The 18,122-nt window shown below is 37.2% G+C and overlaps 3 protein-coding genes and 2 non-coding genes across 5 annotated transcripts in view; 4 read left to right on the plus strand and 1 right to left on the minus strand.

Annotated features, from left to right (window-relative positions):
- tmem214 (transmembrane protein 214) overlaps positions 1 to 5,070 on the plus strand; it is a 13,800-nt gene extending 8,730 nt beyond the window's left edge. Inside the window, exons 13-16 of the mRNA XM_016539364.1 lie at positions 2,386 to 2,600; positions 2,672 to 2,840; positions 3,648 to 3,799; positions 4,570 to 5,070. Of these exons, the coding sequence (XP_016394850.1) occupies positions 2,386 to 2,600; positions 2,672 to 2,840; positions 3,648 to 3,799; positions 4,570 to 4,696 (663 nt within the window). The 3' untranslated portion in view covers positions 4,697 to 5,070. The remainder of the gene's footprint in view (positions 1 to 2,385; positions 2,601 to 2,671; positions 2,841 to 3,647; positions 3,800 to 4,569) is intronic.
- Positions 5,071 to 5,604: 534 nt separating this feature from the next.
- trnay-gua (transfer RNA tyrosine (anticodon GUA)) lies at positions 5,605 to 5,693 on the plus strand. Its single transcript is given in 2 exon segments — positions 5,605 to 5,641; positions 5,658 to 5,693. It is a non-coding gene; the product is annotated as a tRNA-Tyr (tRNA).
- Positions 5,694 to 7,085: 1,392 nt separating this feature from the next.
- Positions 7,086 to 7,158, plus strand: trnaa-agc (transfer RNA alanine (anticodon AGC)). The gene has a single exon. It is a non-coding gene; the product is annotated as a tRNA-Ala (tRNA).
- A 1,301-nt stretch (positions 7,159 to 8,459) lies between these two features.
- ost4 (oligosaccharyltransferase complex subunit 4 (non-catalytic)) lies at positions 8,460 to 10,212 on the minus strand. The gene is made up of 3 exons (XM_016539357.1): positions 10,114 to 10,212; positions 8,624 to 8,758; positions 8,460 to 8,544 (listed from the first exon to the last, which is right to left on the minus strand). The coding sequence occupies exon 2, from the start codon at positions 8,752 to 8,754 to the stop codon at positions 8,641 to 8,643; it is 114 nt and encodes a 37-aa protein (XP_016394843.1). The 5' UTR covers positions 8,755 to 8,758; positions 10,114 to 10,212; the 3' UTR covers positions 8,460 to 8,544; positions 8,624 to 8,640.
- Positions 10,213 to 10,403: 191 nt separating this feature from the next.
- Positions 10,404 to 18,122, plus strand: part of gen1 (GEN1 Holliday junction 5' flap endonuclease) — a 12,929-nt gene continuing 5,210 nt past the window's right edge. Inside the window, exons 1-11 of the mRNA XM_016539375.1 lie at positions 10,404 to 10,537; positions 11,099 to 11,262; positions 11,341 to 11,533; positions 12,554 to 12,730; positions 13,719 to 13,829; positions 13,916 to 13,989; positions 15,470 to 15,555; positions 15,642 to 15,792; positions 16,643 to 16,679; positions 17,602 to 17,682; positions 17,756 to 17,886. Of these exons, the coding sequence (XP_016394861.1) occupies positions 11,102 to 11,262; positions 11,341 to 11,533; positions 12,554 to 12,730; positions 13,719 to 13,829; positions 13,916 to 13,989; positions 15,470 to 15,555; positions 15,642 to 15,792; positions 16,643 to 16,679; positions 17,602 to 17,682; positions 17,756 to 17,886 (1,202 nt within the window). The 5' untranslated portion in view covers positions 10,404 to 10,537; positions 11,099 to 11,101. The remainder of the gene's footprint in view (positions 10,538 to 11,098; positions 11,263 to 11,340; positions 11,534 to 12,553; positions 12,731 to 13,718; positions 13,830 to 13,915; positions 13,990 to 15,469; positions 15,556 to 15,641; positions 15,793 to 16,642; positions 16,680 to 17,601; positions 17,683 to 17,755; positions 17,887 to 18,122) is intronic.

Consider the following 18,122-nt stretch of genomic DNA (forward strand, 5'->3'; position numbering starts at 1 on the left):
CTCACACACACACACACACTCACACACACTCTCACACACACACACACACACACACTCACACACACACTCACACACACACACACACACTCTCTCTCTCTCTCTCTCTCTCTCGCTCTCTCACACACACATCATCCCGTTGACTTTACTGATGCTTCATATACGTGTTAATCAGCATGTATTATATTTTATATATATTTATAGTCAAACCCAAATGTATTCAGACACCTTTCTCACGTTATCACATTTTATTCAGTATAGTTTAGGAAATGGTAATAAAATATGACAAGAACTCAGTTATTATCTTGATAATGTCAGATAACTTTGATAGAAAGGTATGTAATGAATTCAGCTGATAAATACAAGTACACAATTAGATAAAACCAATCTAGCTCAACCGGTTACCAAGCAATGCTTCATTTAGTTCAGTCTGTGGTGTAAAAAGATCACATTAGCAATTAAAGAAAAACATGCTCAGCTCAAAGTGTCTGAATCATTTCTGATCCCATACTGTTAGTCCACTGTATGAAGAGATTCTGGGTATAATATGTCATAGTTTACTTTATTTTGCTCTCCTCACTTACAGAAATGAACTATAGTGTCCTGCACACACTAGTAATAAATTATATCTGGAGTCTGAATAATTTTGGTTTGACTGTATATATTAATACATTGCTAAGGACAATATATCAGCCAATATTTGGCTTTTCTTTTTATTTAAAATTTTCAGTTCTGTTGTAAATTCATTCTATTTTGGCTGATATGTATTTTGACATCGTGTAGGACTTTTATTTTGATGCCGTTTTGACATGCATGTGAAATTAGCACTATCTTTGTTCATATTTTGAATTGGTACATTTTTTAGGTTTTCTGTGTTCGTTTTAATTTTAGTTAAAGTTTGAGTTATTCTGTTGTGCTTTCATTGTGTTTATTCGTTTTTGGGTTTTAATTTTAAATTATTTTAGATAATAATTTATTATCCTTTCTCACGTTATCACATTTTATTCAGTATAGTTTAGGAAATGGTAATAAAATATGACAAGAACTCAGTTATTATCTTGATAATGTCAGACAACTTTGATAGAAAGGTATGTAATGAATTCAGCTGATAAATGTAAGAACACAATTAGATAATACCAGTCTAGCTCAACCGGTTACCAAGCAATGCTTCATTTAGTTCAGTCTGTGGTGTAAAAAGATCAAATTAGCAATTAAAGAAAAACATGCTCAGCTCAAAGTGTCTGAATCATTTCTGATCCCATACTGTTAGTCCACTGTATGAAGAGTTTCTGGGTATAATAATATGTCATAGTTTACTTTATTTTGCTCTCCTCACTTACAGAAATGAACTATAGTGTCCTGCACACACTAGTAATAAATTATATCTGGAGTCTGAATAATTTTGGTTTGACTGTATATATTAATACATTGCTAAGGACAATATATCAGCCAATATTTGGCTTTTCTTTTTATTTAAAAATGTCAGTTCTGTTGTAAATTCATTCTATTTTGGCTGATATGTATTTTGACAATTAGATAAAACCAATCTAGCTCAACCGGTTACCAAGCAATGCTTCATTTAGTTCAGTCTGTGGTGTAAAAAGATCACATTAGCAATTAAAGAAAAACATGCTCAGCTCAAAGTGTCTGAATCATTTCTGATCCCATACTGTTAGTCCACTGTATGAAGAGATTCTGGGTATAATATGTCATAGTTTACTTTATTTTGCTCTCCTCACTTACAGAAATGAACTATAGTGTCCTGCACACACTAGTAATAAATTATATCTGGAGTCTGAATAATTTTGGTTTGACTGTATATATTAATACATTGCTAAGGACAATATATCAGCCAATATTTGGCTTTTCTTTTTATTTAAAAATGTCAGTTCTGTTGTAAATTCATTCTATTTTGGCTGATATGTATTTTGACATCGTGTAGGACTTTTATTTTGATGCCGTTTTGACATGCATGTGAAATTAGCACTATCTTTGTTCATATTTTGAATTGGTACATTTTTTAGGTTTTCTGTGTTCGTTTTAATTTTAGTTAAAGTTTGAGTTATTCTGTTGTGTTTTCATTGTGTTTATTCGTTTTTGGGTTTTAATTTTTAATTTTTTTAGATTAGTATTTAGTTTGATTTATTATATAGTTTTAGTACTTTGCATGAAAATAAGAAATTGCTGATATTTTTTTTTAATTACTTTTTTCCCCCCCCAATGTGTAGTTACCACAAACTTACCAGATGACTGAGGCATCTAAATAAATATATTTTACAGATTTATTTTGAGTTCAGGTTCAAAGGATTATTTTTAAATGTAGTAAATCTATCATTTCAGCTGTTGTTCAGATGTTTTACTGTGTGTCATGCTTGTGTTTCCCATCAGTCTCTGCAGCAGAAGATGCGCGGTCGGGGGTTCCCGTGGTGGCGCATGCTGATGATGTCACTGGTGTTCGTGGCGGGCTTCGTCGCGCATGACGTGCGGTCGCAGGGGTCGTTCGCCGGCTCCACCACAGCGCTGTGCCTGAAGAGGTCAGGGGTCACGGCCGTATCCCAGCAGGCCTGGAGTAAAGCGTCACACTGCGGCCAGCAGAGCGTCAGGTGAGCTAGCGTCAGGCGTGTGCTAACCCTGCTGCTGCGTGTCACCTGACTCAGGTGTGTTTGTGTTGCAGCTGGCTGGCGGAGAACATGCCGCACTATTACTCGCGCGCGCTGGAGACGACTGCGCCGCTGCTGGAGGACGCTCGCGAGCGGATGAAGGTCACCGCGCTCTTCCTCGCTCAGAGGAGCGCAGAGCTCTGGCTGTGGCTGCAGGAGAACGTGCCGCTGCTCATCCAATGGGTCAGCACTTAGAGCACATATTCTGTGCTGCTTTTCTTCATAAAAATTGTGGTCTTTAAAATGTTCTTTTATTTATTATTTAGTATATAATAATATATATATTATATGTATTAATCATTATATTAATGATATATTATAATGTATATTATGTATATAGTACATATAATATATCAGTGAGTATAAAATAATAATAATAATTTGAAAAAAATCATTAATTAAAATGTTTGCTGAATAATGATAGTAATAATTGCAAAATTATTTTTCTTAATATTATTTATTAAAAATGAAATTCATGTAAAGTATTAAAGAAATATATTTTATATGAATATTTTAATTTAATAATAATAATAATTGACGATTTTTCATTCAAAATATCTAAAATATAAAATGTTATATTTACATGTATTATTATTATTATTATTATTATTATTAATAATTAAAATTGAATTATTATTCTTTTATCATATTTATTATTATTATTATTAATAATAATAATAATAATATATCAATATTAAATATTAAATATTACAACCAGTTACAACTTATATTAAATAAGTTACAACCAGATCTCACACAAACCTCTATGTATTTGTGTCAGTGTTATTTTAGTATCATTTTATGTTTTTATTTTTTTCCACTTTATTTTATTTTTTGTTCTTAATTATGTTTGTATAGTTTATAATAATTGTTATTTTAGTACTTCAAATGTTTCTTCGGTAATGAGTAAATGTTTTGGGGTAGTGTTTTCATGGTTTTAGTTAAGGCAGTAGTGATGCTGGTCTGTGCTGATGTTAACACGCTCCTCAGGTCCAAGCGAACACTCCGCAGAGCGTGTTTGAGCTGCTGGAGTATGTGAAGCAGCTGCTGCTGTATGTCCAGGAGCGTGTGCTCGTCCCGTCGCTGCAGTATCTGAGCGCAGCGCTGCAGAGCGTCTGGAGGAGCCTGCAGGAGTCCTGCGAGTCAGTGACACACAACACCTCACAAACACATATAACAGCAGTCCAGCCTTCATGATACACTGATTCGCCTGCTTACACTACGCCCTACAAGTGTGCACTCTTTTTGTGCATCGATCTGCACTAGTAGTAGTAGTCTTTGGCATACTCTTTTCAACATACTATGATTTGGAACATACTAATTCTATTTTTAAACACTGTTTAGGACGGATAGTATGCAGCTGCAGTTTCTGCTGTTTCACCTTTAGAACCTCTATATGCAAATAAGCTCTGTTCTGATTGGCTGATGGCTTGCATGTGAATGTGTTGGTGTTCTGTGTGTCTGTAGCGGCGAGGTGTCACTGCACTGCTTACAGAAGCACCTGAGGTCCTTCACCAACAGCACCTGGAATATATAAAGTATATATATAAAGAAACAAATCCATCAAGACTTAACTAAAATCCGAGTATAATGCTAAAGTGTTCTGGTCTGAATCAGGAGAGAAATCTGCACAGATCAAGCACTGTTTGCAAGCCAAAACAGCTCTAAACAAACATGGATTTTTGGCTGGATTCTGATGTGAGAGACAACACCAGATGCACTTTTTCACTGGAGGAAGAGTTATTATGGATTATGAACTCTATGTATTTGAGTTAGAAACGTCTTAATGCTGGATGTGTTTCAGCTTTTGTCTTCTCCAGATGTTAACTGATGGACTGGAGTGGTGTGGATTACTTGTGGATTATTGTGATGTTTTTATCAGCTGTTTGGACTCTCATCTGTGTGTCTGTAGCGGCGAGGTGTCACTGCACTGCTTACAGAAGCACCTGAGATCCTTCACCAACAGCACCTGGATTTACCTGCAGGACGCCACGTCTGCCGCCAAGAGCCGAGCGCAGGAGCTGCTGTCGCGAGCGTGATGCAAACAGACCCTTTCTCTTTCTTTGCTTTATTTTGTCAGTTTGCATGATTTTATATCTGTTGTGCTGACAGGTCTGTCTTTTATGCAGATGTTTTTCACGGTGTTCTTAGCTCTGTGTGGATCACTAATGACTGCTGCTGCTGGCTGAGCTCTGTACTTGAACACTGAACATTATTAATGTGACTGAGCGCATGGATGATTTACTGTCTGTCATCAAACCCGACCCGGATGCCAGAATAACAGGGTTGCTATGGAAACCAGATTGTTGAAACACAATGTATCGTTTGAAGCAGGCGTGTGTCCTGTAAGATGAGCTGATTTGTTACTTTGTAAATGATTTATAAATAAATAAACCAATGCTGTTCAGTCCTGCTCACTGATTCTGTGTTTTTTTTTTTTTCAATATTCGTTGTGTAATGAAACCCAAAGCCTTCTGTTTAAAACATATGTATGTATGTATGTATGTATATATATATATATTCAGACCAGAACACTTTTTTACTGGAGGAAGCGGCGTTATTATGGATTATGGACTCGTATTTTAGTTAAAAACGTCTTAATGCTGGATTTGTTTCAGCTTTTGTCTTCTCCAGATGTTAACTGATGGACTGGAGTGCTGTGGATTACTTGTGGATTATTGTGATGTTTTTATCAGCTGTTTGGACTCTCATTCTGACGGCACCCATTCACTGCAGAGCATCCATTGCTGAGACACTGATGCAATGCTACATTTCTACAAATCTGATGAAGAAACAAACTCATCCTGATCTCAGATTAACTGTGGGTGAGTATAATTTTAGCAGATATTACTTTGTTGGGCGAGCTACTCCTGTAGTCAATGGTAGAACTGAAGTTTTTGTTTTTATGTCCATTCATATGTCATGTTATTCTCAATTATCTCCGACCCCTTCGATAGCTCAGTTGGTAGAGCGGAGGACTGTAGCGGTGAAGCCACTGATATCCTTAGGTCGCTGGTTCGAATCCGGCTCGAAGGAGGGAACTTCTTTTTTTCATGCACAGCTTGAGTAGCAAGATTGTGTTCAGTTTTAACTCTTTCTTCCATTTTGTATTTTTGGGTAACAGTAAGAAGCACTTCTTCCGGTACTTAGTATCTTTCATTCCAATATAAGAAAACATTTCTGGAATCTGCATCTGAAGTGGCATTTAGATGTATTTACAGTTTAATGTAGCTCAGAGTGGAAATGGATGCATTTAACCTGCAGTTACAAATGCATAAATAATGCTTTGTTTTAAACATAAAGCGTTGAATACTGATATTTAAAATGATTTTTAACATGGAAAAAAAAGTTGAAATGTGAAATTAAAACCGCCAGTAGGTGGCAGCAAGTGACTGTTAATGAGTCATTGAGATTCAACCGATTCATTCAAACGACTGATTCAAACGACCGATTCATTCAGGAACAAAACTTTGTGACTTTGTTAATGAGTGAATCACTGAATCATTTATTCAACCGACTCGTTTAAAACACTGATTCGTTCAATAAGTAAACTCCGTCCATTGCTCAGAGACGCAAAACAGTGCGGTGTGATCTTTGTTTGGAACTATTTTTGTTAGTAATATTGAGCAAAAACAGGCCATGTTGTGTCTAAAATGTAAGTCACTTAATGCCAACTTTATTAAACGTGTATAAAATGATTATTACATTTGTTATCATGCTGATATCTGAAGAAAAAACGACACTCTTTGTGTGATATGGATTATATTAAATTATATAAATATAGAAAAAAACATACAGAAGCATGTTTGCCATCTACAATAAATAAATCACGTATCGCACACCTCAGGCTCGACTTGAGTAAAAAAAGAAAGAAAAAGAATCATCCGCGGTTGTGTTTTTAGGAGTCTAACTTGCAGACGCCAAACCACTGATTCGTCAAACCCGCTTTCCTGCAGTCGGTGTTCTTCCCACTTTATTTTATAGTAAGTAACGAATATGCTTCGGGGAAATGTATCAGAGTAAAAGTATACATTTTAATTAGGAAATGTAGTGGAGTGAAAGCGGACAGAAATATCACTGTTCAAGATAACGGTATGAACACATTCATCAAACCAGACCAGATGAACTGGTTTAACTGGTCAACGATTTGAAAGGTAATTTCTTTGCTGGACACTTCCATGCAACATTAACCAGCCTAACCAGTCTTTTACAGTTTTTGACCAACTTTGCCTATTTAAAATATTCATATTCTGGTCCAAACTGGTCTTCTACACGGTTTTAATATTGATGTAAGGAAATCTTGAATTAAAAGCTAATTTAAGTATTTATTTAATGGAATAAACGTGTATTTAATAAACATAAATATACAATTTGTCGAGCGCTGATAGAGCGATTGTGTAGTACGCAGCGCAGTAAGCAGCACGCGCAGGGGGATTAGCTCAGATGGTAGAGCGCTCGCTTAGCATGCGAGAGGTAGCGGGATCGATGCCCGCATCCTCCAACTCTTTTCAAACCGCGAATTATGAAGGAATTATAAATTTCCTTTTGATCAAATTATTAAGTTTTATAAAAGTAAATACTCGTAAACAACTCGCTCTGAATTAGATATTTTAAAAATATACATAGAATCTTGAATCTCAGTATTAAAAACATGTGAATAATCAGATTTTGCAATAATTTCCAAAAATATAAAATCGTAGAAACTCGACGAGCATTAAAATAAGTCCATTTTAAGATGTTTTATTATGGTTTTACTACGTCCTTGGAATCAAACCAACCAATCTCTACGCGCGGAGCTGTTGAGCGAGCCAATCAGCTGTCGCTGCGCTGCGCTCTCGAGCCAATCAGCGGTCAGCTCGCTGTTCCTGTGAGTCGGGTTTGTTTGGGTTTAAAGAGTCGCCTAGTGATCGCTGAGGAAGGAATAAACGCAGGTATTTATTCTCAACACGGCGATGACAAACTCATGCTTGCTCGGAATCGTGTTTAGGTGTTTTGTCCGACAACAATGCTGGTTTTGTCATGAAATCGCTGCTGTGAAGCTAGCGAATGCTAACCAGCACTAGCTGCCGCAGAGCTCAGAAACTATATGTTTATGATTTGGCAAATGATAAAGAATGATACAGGTTCGGATAACATGTTTATATCACGTACTGTCACCTACAATAACGTACCGTGGTACAGCGATGACTTCTGATGAAAATACCGTGCTATTGTTTGATTACTATAAAATCACGGTCATCTTATTGCCCAGAAACAACGACAATTATGTTGAATATTAATTAAAAATATTAAATGAAGTAATTAAAAATGTACGGCAGTACCAGGGTATTACCATGTTTGGTACATGTCTGATATTTCAGCAAATTTCAAATAAAATTAAACTAGAAGTCGCAAAATTCCTTTTTAGGAAACAGGACAAATTAAAAAGGAAAAAAAATCTACTATATACACGTATAAATATTATATCAAAAGTGAAAAAAATAGTTTATTCAATTTTACAAAAGGAGAATAATGCAAAAATGTTTCAATAACATATATACTAGTGTATATTTAGTATGTGCAATAAAACATATTGTGGTTATTTAAAGGAAAAGAACCCCTTTTAAACGTGTGGCTGGAGTGGAGTTTATTCTGTCATGTGAAGTGATGCGGGAAGCTTTGTTTTGAACAGGATTGTGAAGCGAGTCCGAGTCCGTTCACGCCGAATTAAACACCGTTTCTCTGTGAAAGCAATAAACACCCATGTGTTTCTGAAAGAACGCCGTCTTGTGATTAACATGAAGAACGCACGCACACACAGTCTCACACTCTGACAATTTATTCACATCATTTTCATACAAAATGCAGATGTCCAGGCTGCTTGAGCGTCCGGTTCCTCGTCCTCATCCTGAAACAGAGACACACAGCAGTGATGATCATCTACTGAGACGGAGCAGAGGCTGCTGGGATACGCTGTGTCCGCTCACCTGTCTCTCTCACAGCCTCACTCCAGCTTCTTGGGGTTGTTCACGGCCACATAATGATAGAGAACCACCAGCAGAAAGAGCGAGACGCCCAGCATGTTAGCGAAGATGGCCAGCTGCACGTCAGTCACCATCTCACTGCAAAACAGCACAGACCAGCTCACAAACTACTGCCTGTAAGAGCACGGGGTCTCATGCAGCGGCACGCTACAACTCTGCAAAAAGGGGCACTTTTATATATATATATGTGACCCTGGAGCACAAAAGCAGTGTTAAGTCGCTGGGGTATATTTGTAGCAATAGCCAACAATACATTGTATGGGTCACAATTATACATTTTTCTTTTATGCCAAAAATCATTAGGATATTAAGTAAAGATCATGTTCCATGAAGATATTTTGTAAATGTCCTACTGTAAATATATCAAAACTTAATTTTGAATTAGTAATATGCATTGCTAAGAACTTAATTTGAACAACTTTAAAGATGATTTTCTCAATATTTAGATTTTTTTGCACCCTCAGATTCCAGATTTTAAAATAGTTGTATCTCGGCCAAATATCGTCCTATCCTAACAAACCATACATGCATAAATCTCAATTTTTAAAAATTTACACTTAAGACTGGTTTTGTGCTCCAGGGTCACAAATATCACACTGCAAAAACGAACCAGGATACAGAAAAAGAGACGCAGAGTCGAAGGCAGTTTTCAAATATTATATTAATCTTTATTTGAGCTTTGACAAAATCCCATAAAATCCGAAGCTCCAACCTTTACAAAAATATGTCTTCTACAAATGTCTTCTGTGGTCTTTTCATGGGAGCGAGCGAATAAACCTGGAGCACAAAAGCAGTCATAAGTAGCACAGTTATATTTGTAGCAATAGCCAACAATACATTGTATGGGTCAAAATTATCGATTTTTCTTTTATGCCAAAAATCATTAGGATATTAAGTAAGATCGTGTTCCATGAAGATATTTTGTAAATTTCCTACCGTAAATATATCAAAACTTAATTTTTGATTAGTAATATGCATTGCTAAGAACTTCATTTGAACAACTTTAAAGATGATTTTCTCAATATTTAGATTTTTTTGCACCCTCAGATTCCAGATTTTCAAATATTGTCCTATCCTAACAAACCATACATCAATGGAAAGATTATCTATTCAGCTTTCAGATGATGCATAAACCTCAGTTTCAGGAAATTGACTCTTATGACTGGTTTTGTGCTCCAGGGTCACATATAGCGCTTTATACAATACTGATTATAAATGTAACGTTATGTAATAACACCATAGTATTAGGTAAAGGACTTGAAAGCGCGATTAAAATACTCATACTCCTCCTCAATGATGCTGCTGTAAGGCATTTAAAAGCACATCATAAAATCATAATCGCTAACATTCCTTTTTTTGAGATCGAGAGTGTGATGCGACGACACGAGAATCTAATAAAGAGTATCAATAGTGTACTTCACTGAATTACTCACGCGTATCGTGTTGTTTTCGTGATGTTTGTGAGGAATTCTCGAGAAGCTCCTGCTGCGATGAGTTCCGGGATTGAGACACGTCACCTACATACGGGTCTCTGGACACGTCACATCCGGAACAATTCACTTGCCCGCTCACATTTACTTATTATTATTATTACAGTTATTAATCTTGCTTTCGTATAAATTGTTTGTCTTTATTATTTCACACTAAAAATGAAAATAATTCTGAGTTTGCACCGCGCTGTGAGCGGAAGGCGCGCTTCTCCTCCCGGCCGCTGGAGGCGCTGATGACGCGCGAGATCTGCGACAGGCGCGAGTTCAAACATTCAAACCGAAGCTTCACTCAACAAAAACATTCGCAAAAAAACAGCTTAAATATATAAACACCGACCTTTTATCCATCAAGATACATATAACACATGTAAGTAACCTTTCCTTCTCATAAACTGTATCGCTGTGATATCCGAGTAGACGGTATTTTGTGTTTTGTTCATCTGAACAGTGGATACTTTAGTTTACTGCGTTCAGTGTGATATATTAAATAATACAATGTTTTGAACAATATATGTAATAGACAGTAGTGTATATATGTCATACATACAATATTTTATAAATGATTATACAGCTGCGCATCACAGAAATAAATTACAGTTTAAAGCACATTAAAATAGAAAACCATTATTTTAAATTGCAATATTATTTCACAATATTACTGTTTTTTTTCTATATTTTTGATCAAATATATGCAGCCTTGATGAGCAGAAGAGACTTATTTAATAAACATAAAAAATCTTACTGATCCCATATATAATAAAATATTATAAATAGTATATATACACAGAGATGTTAAATATTTTATATATAAGTAGTATGTTATAGTTTTTTTTTAAAGAGTTGTTGTTGTTGTGTTAAGTGCTTTTAGCATATTGGTCTTGTTTGGAAGTCTGTATGTTGTGAAGCGAGCTGGTGTGTGTTTCTGCAGGCGATGGGTGTCTCTGAGCTCTGGTCCGTCCTGGATCCGGTCCGGCAGTCTGTGCCGCTCTACAGTCTGTCAGGACAGACCCTCGCCGTGGACCTCAGCCTGTGGGTCTGCGAGGCCCAGCACGTGCAGGGCATGATGGGAAGAGTCACCAAACCGCATCTCAGGTGAGTCTGGAAGCAGTCGGACAGATCTGAGCCGTTTATTACAGACTGGCTCAGGTGTGGATGCTGTGTGTCGCGCAGGAACCTGTTCTTCCGCGTGTCCTCGCTCACGCTGATGGGTGTGAAGCTGGTGTTTGTGATGGAGGGAGACGCGCCGAGCATCAAAGCCCAGACCATGAGCAAACGCAGCGAGATGAGATACGGCGGAGCCAAGGCCAAACCCACCGCTGCTAAAAACACCAGCAGAGCCCGATTCAAGGCCGTGCTGAGAGAGGTGAGCCTGCTTTCCTTCTCCACATGCTGTTAGAACCGCTGAACTGTCACCTAAGTTTACTTAATAATACTTCCTTGCATTCATATAGCGCTTTTCTGGGTACTCTAAGCGCTTTAATTGGAAGAAGGGAATCTCTTCAACCACCACCAGTGTGCAGCATCCACCATACTTCACTATATGTAGCACAAAACAGTCATAAGGGTCCATTTTTACTGAATAAATAAGCTTCCATTGATGTATGGTTTGTTAGGATAGGACAATATTTGAAAATCTGGAATCTGAGGGTACAAAAAAATCTAAATATTGAGAAAATCATCTTTAAAGTTGTTCAAATGAAGTTCTTAGCAATGCATATTACTAATCAAAAATTAAGTTTTGATATATTTACGGTAGGAAATTTACAAAATATCTTCATGGAACACGATCTTACCCCAGCGACTTAACACTGCTTTTGTGCTGCAGGGTCACATATTACCAAATAAATCCTAATCTAATCATGACAAACTATATATCGTTGGAAAGGTCTAAGACTTCTAAATAGCTATTTTATCACAGTTTTTTGTTACAAATTATGTAGGAACAGTAATACATTAATTTATGACAAGAGTGCTCCTCAAAAATCTACATCATGACAGGAATCACAAAGGTTGCCTTTTTCCCTATCACGCTTTATAAATCATCATAAATTATATATCAATTGAAAACTTAAAAAACCTCCTGTAAAAACCATTTTAAAATCAGACATTGCTTGACTGTGGAAATGGTACTTCAAAATCATATTACAAAATGTTTAGATGTTCTATGTTCAAGACGAGCCTTCACTTGATACAGGAACTATTCGAGCCGTTCATGCCAGACTGGGGAGAGAGGTGTTGTAATAATGTAAAATATGTGAAAAATAATGTGTTTTTCGAACAACCTAGTATGAGAGCCTGTTCTAGTACACCCCCAAAACAAAATCAAGACTTTGTAAAAGAGCATAATAGGACCCCTTTAAAGGGTTAAAGTGTTTCTGCACAGTGCGCTGAGATGCTGGACTGTCTGGGAGTGCCGTGGGTGTCGGCGGCGGGCGAAGCGGAGGCCATGTGTGCTTATCTGGACTCACGGGGCGCTGTGGACGGATGCATCACTAACGACGGAGATGTCTTCTTATACGGCGCTCAGACCGTCTACAGGAACTTCAACATGACTACAAAGGTTCCTACTCCTGTTTAAGTCTCCACGCTAGGGTTTCAACAAACGATTATTTTGACAATCGATTAATCTGACAACTAATCGACGATTATTTCACTGATTAATCGGTAGACTTTGATTGATTATTCAGCTTTTGCAGTTAGTTAAAATATTGAGTTATACATATTCTAACAAATAAATAAAGTTAATCACTTCAGCTTTTTAAAATCATATTATGTAATTATAATTATTATATGATTCATTTATAGAAATAAATATATTTGTCTGAGAAACTCTCTTATTCACCATTTAATTAGCTATATGAAACATTATTCTGCCTAACATCTCCTTTTGTTAGTCTTTTATATGGATAAGAAACAAAATAAATGTAAGAGATAACACGCTTTATTTTTGGATAAACTATTTTATTCACAACATAATCTCTTAAAATACTTTATAGGGTTATTATAATAATCAAAACAGTCCTGAGCTAGATCAAGCTTCGATCTCTGCAAACCAAACTATCAGTTTAATGTAATATATTTTCCCACTAATAAACAGATTTATCGCTAGCTAGCTCCACACTGGAGAGCTGCTTTATAACAGAAAATAAAGTTGTAATTCTAACTGAAAGCGACACTGACTCTGGCTTTTCATGTTTAATGCTGTAAAGCTGCTTGGTTTAAGGCTGTCTGCTGCATAAAGTATTATATAAATAAACGCAGAGCTCGTGCAAACATCACATCGCTGTAATCAGATGCTTTCTTAACTGCTGCTTTCTCACCGCTGTCAGTTTTTGTTGTTTATTTCGTTATTGAGAGGAAAGAGCGCAGCATATATTTACATCTTCATCCAAACGCTGTTCGGCTGCGTTTGCTCTGAATTACTGTTTTGCTCTACAGCGCCTCACTGGTCAAACCACAGTACTGCAGGCTCTTACACTAGCTCACATGAAGTCAAACGGCTACTCCACAACAAGAATATTTGTCAACAATTTATGTTTTTATTGCAGGATCCTCAGGTGGACTGCTATCAGACGTCTCGTGTTCGGGCCGAACTCGGGCTTTCCAGAGACACTCTCGTGGGGCTGGCCGTTCTCCTCGGCTGCGACTACATCCCCAAGGTTCAGCAGATTTATAGGATGAAAGGCTTTCTGAAATGATGAAACGTTATAGTGAATGTTGTGCTGTTCTCTTTCTGGTCCTGTAGGGCGTCGCCGGAGTCGGCAAAGAACAGACACTGAAGCTGATTCAGAATCTGAAAGGAAAAAGTCTTCTTCAAAAGTATGAATCGTACTCTATTCAGGATTAATAACTAAAATTAAAACCAACTTGGTTATTTTATTTCAGCTGGTTGCCAAGGCAACATTTCTCATTATCATTTGGTTTAATTTGAAATACTAAAATAACTAAAACTAAACAAGCAATTAAATAATTTTTTTTAGAATTTTTAAAACAAAAACAACTAAAATTACTAAAACATTAACTAAAATAAAGTGAAAACAGAAAATAAAAAAATGTATCTAATTCAAAATATTATTAGTATATTAATGATAAATGCTTCCTTATATAAGCTATTTCCAATATTTCTGCTGTAATTGTGACAAAGATGCTTGTTTTTTTTTATGATTTTACTAACAGAGACTGTGAGTATTGATATTAAATTAATTAATCATGTTTTGTCACATTTTTAGACGATTCAAGATCTGTTTGTTCTTCAAACAAAAAAGTTATTGAGAAGAGGGGAATAAATATTTGTATATTTTTTTCGTATAGTTTTTTACATCTTAATTTTATGTATTTTAATTTAGATTACACCAGCCCCTGTTTGAGAACCGCTGCTTTATTATACTCCAATACTCCAGGTTATTTTTGTTTTCTCACATTAGTCAGGCTGTTTTAATTGTAATATTGTTTATTGTATTATTTAAACAGACAGTTCTGGCCTTTTTACCCAACAGGCACCTTGATATCAATTTGACATCAAATATGAGTCAAGACTTGATCAAAATGCTGTAACATCATTTTAAATTAAGTTTGGACAGCAATTTGAAAATAGGTTAAGTTAATCCCACACTAAAATTGTTTTAATATATTTTTAGGCCAATATATGTATGACGTTTAATTTACAGCAAGTTAAAGTCATGTCAAGTTTTTGACGTCAGTTTGATTTACATATTTGACATCAATTGTGATGTCTTCAAGTGTTTTAGGTTATTACATGCAGAGGTTTTTTCAGAATTTAGCAGTAGGAAATTATTAGTCATCCAGTTTTTATATCAACTATGCATTCTGTTAGTTTTGCAAATTGGTATGTTTCGTCGGGCCGTGAAGAAATATAGAGCTGAGTATCATCAGCATAACAGTGAAAGCTAACACCGTGTTTCCTGATAATATCTCCCAAGGGTAACATGTAAAGAGTGAAAAGTAACGGTCCTAGTACTGAGCCTTGAGGTACTCCATACTGCACTTGTGATTGGTATGATGCCTCTTCAATTTCTCGTTTTCATGTGGTTTAATTCGAAGTACTAAAATAACTCAAACTAAACAAATAAATAAAAATTAATAAAAACTGATCCCAATCTTGAACGGCAGTGTGTGTGTGTGTATACACTACCAGTCAAATGTTTTTGAACAGTAAGATTCTCTTCTGCTCACCAAGCCTGCATTTGATCCAAAGTACTGTCTTTTTTTAAACCTCTGTTGCCCACTGGGTAAAAGTGCGTGTTGGTTCAGAGTTCAGTGTGTTTCTGCTTGACTGCAGGTTCATTGAGTGGGATGCAGACAGAGCTGAAAGGTCAGAGGTCGCGGTGAAGAAGGTCACGCACTGTCTGGTCTGTCGACACCCTGGTCAGTATCAGTATGGTCTGATTCCTCGACACGCTTACTGAGCTGAGACTCGTCAGTGTTTACTGAGCTCCTCTCGTGTCTCGTAGGCTCGGCTAAAGCGCACGAGCGCAGCGGCTGTGTGTTCTGTGAGAGCGAGCGCTTCTGTTCGCCGCAGGACTACGATTCCCAGTGTCCCTGTGAGTGGCACCGCACCGAACGCACTCGCCAGGCGTCCTCCGTCGAAGCCAGCATCAAGAAGTACGTAAAAAAATACACATGTGCTGCAGGGGTGTGCGATATGGACAAAAAACAATATCTCAATATTTTCTGGGATTTTATCGATTGTGGAACCAGTTCACCAAATCAGACTGAAGCGTCTGAATCAGTTCACGGCTCGAGCGGCACAGAGCTACAAGATACTCCATCAAAACAAACTTCAGACGCCTGACAGTCACTGCGACCAGAAACAAGCTGAAATACGGGCGAATCTGATCCTGTGATGAATGAACTGATTCAGCTGCAGTTCCTCCAGCACTCACTGAGCTGAGGAAAAGACCGATGAGCCGCTGATATGTAAACAAACTAATGAATTGAACCAGTTCACTGAAACAAACTGCCCAAAAGATCCAGTTCATGGAAAATAATCGTTTTGAGTAACTTGTAGTTCTGTGCCACTCAAGTTGTGAACTGATTCAGATGCTTCAGTCCGAACTGGCTCCACAGTAGTTCACTAAAAAGAATCGGTTCAAAAGAGTGATTCGTTCGTGAACCGGACATCACTCTGGTTCATTTGCCTGAGGCTCTGGATTACAGGTGATAATGCTGTAAATAATGTTCAGTTTCTTGCACAGACCGATCGTTTCTCTTCATAAGACCTCAATATATCGTCAGGAGCCACAGGGATTCATGTTGTGCTCCTTGATATGCTTTTTTTTATTCTCAAGTGACAGCAGCTGTTGACTCGCATTGTATGAATCACCAAGGACAGGTTTCAGCTAAAAAAATCTTCTCTACTGTTCTACTGAAGAACAAAGGGGAGAGTAAATGAACAGCAAATGTTAATTTCTGGGTGAACTGTCCCTTTAAGAGTGTGTAATGGTGTTTGCAGGAAGACGCTGGCGTGTGAGCAGTTCCCCTTTACTGAGGTGAGTATTATAGTCTGGTTTCTTCATGTAGGACATCAGGGCCCGTATTCACAAAACATTTTATCTTGCCACTAAAAGGTCTCCTAAATAGCAGTATAGCAGTTTTCTCTTCACACCTATTCACAGAGCTGCTGAGACTAACTTGTACTAAGGAATAGAGAGAAGTCTTAAGCTCAGAGTAAGGGGGCGGGGTTTACCTCGTTGCTATGGGTGATGTCATCAAGCTTATTAACAATGCACACCGTGATTGGCTGATAGTCTGTCAGAGATTTATTCATGGAAATATTGTAGAGCATGATATTATGTTGCAATATTCAAATAAAGGTTTAAAAATAAAAATGTTAATTGCCACATTCAAATAAAGATGAAGAGTTTATTTGCAAAAACTTTTTAATTTTCAAAAGTCATGTTTTTTATTATGTTATCATGTTTTTATTGTGTTAGTTAGATGTAGATGTATCTACAGAGTAGAATAATCATGGCTGATAGTAAGACATGCAAACGTAAAACAGCTAAAAGAACAGCTGTTACTTCTTCAGCAGCTGCTTAATGAAAACAAGGATATAATCAAAGCAGAATCTGGAGTTAGGATAACGTCCGAAACCAAAGGCGATATCTTTTTAAAAGCTCATTATCGTCAGACGTTTCTGAACTGTTTCTGTTCTGAGGCAGATTGCCAGAAACAGCTCTTTTAGGATAGTTTGTGGCTTAGGACTCCTCTTCACGGCTCCTAACCTTTCACAGATTTAGGAGCTAGTTTTAAACGCTTTGTGAAATACTCTTAGAGCAAACATTTAGGAGTCCTACGTTTAGGACTGACACGCCCGATATTTTTAAGATTGTCTCCTAAATCGGCGAGTTACGAGCTGCTTTGAGATGTTTTGTGAATGCGCACATTCAGACTGGTTTGCTGATGTTTCAGATCATCCGTGAGTTCTTGGTGCCGAAGGACAAACCCGTGCCGCCGTTCCGCCGGAGGAAACCCAACCTGCTGCTCCTGCAGGTACGGAGCGCTTCAGAGCGATTCTGAGGGTTTATATGAGCTGTTTTCTGAGGGACGTGTGTTGGTTTGTCAGACGTTTGCTCTGGAGAAGATGGACTGGCCCAAACACTACAGCAGCGAGAAGCTTCTGGTGCTGATGACCTACACTGAACTCATGAACCGCAGACACGGCCGAGACTCGCAGGCCCAGATCCAGCCCATCAGGTGACTGCACTCAAACACACTTCACCTGACATTACATACAATACTACATTTATCATTTTCTCTTAACTTGATCTGCTAAAATAACTGCAACTGAAATAAAAATTAATACAAACTATATAGACATATTTTAAAATTATTAATAATAATAATGGTAAAAAACACAACAAAATTACTTTTCACACACACACACTCACTCACTCACACACTCTCTCTCACACACACACACACACTCACAC

The sequence above is a fragment of the Sinocyclocheilus rhinocerous genome, unplaced genomic scaffold (genome assembly GCF_001515625.1).
Source record: "Sinocyclocheilus rhinocerous isolate Xijiao unplaced genomic scaffold, SAMN03320098_v1.1 scaffold2682, whole genome shotgun sequence".
NCBI classification, from domain to species: Eukaryota; Metazoa; Chordata; class Actinopteri; order Cypriniformes; family Cyprinidae; genus Sinocyclocheilus; species Sinocyclocheilus rhinocerous.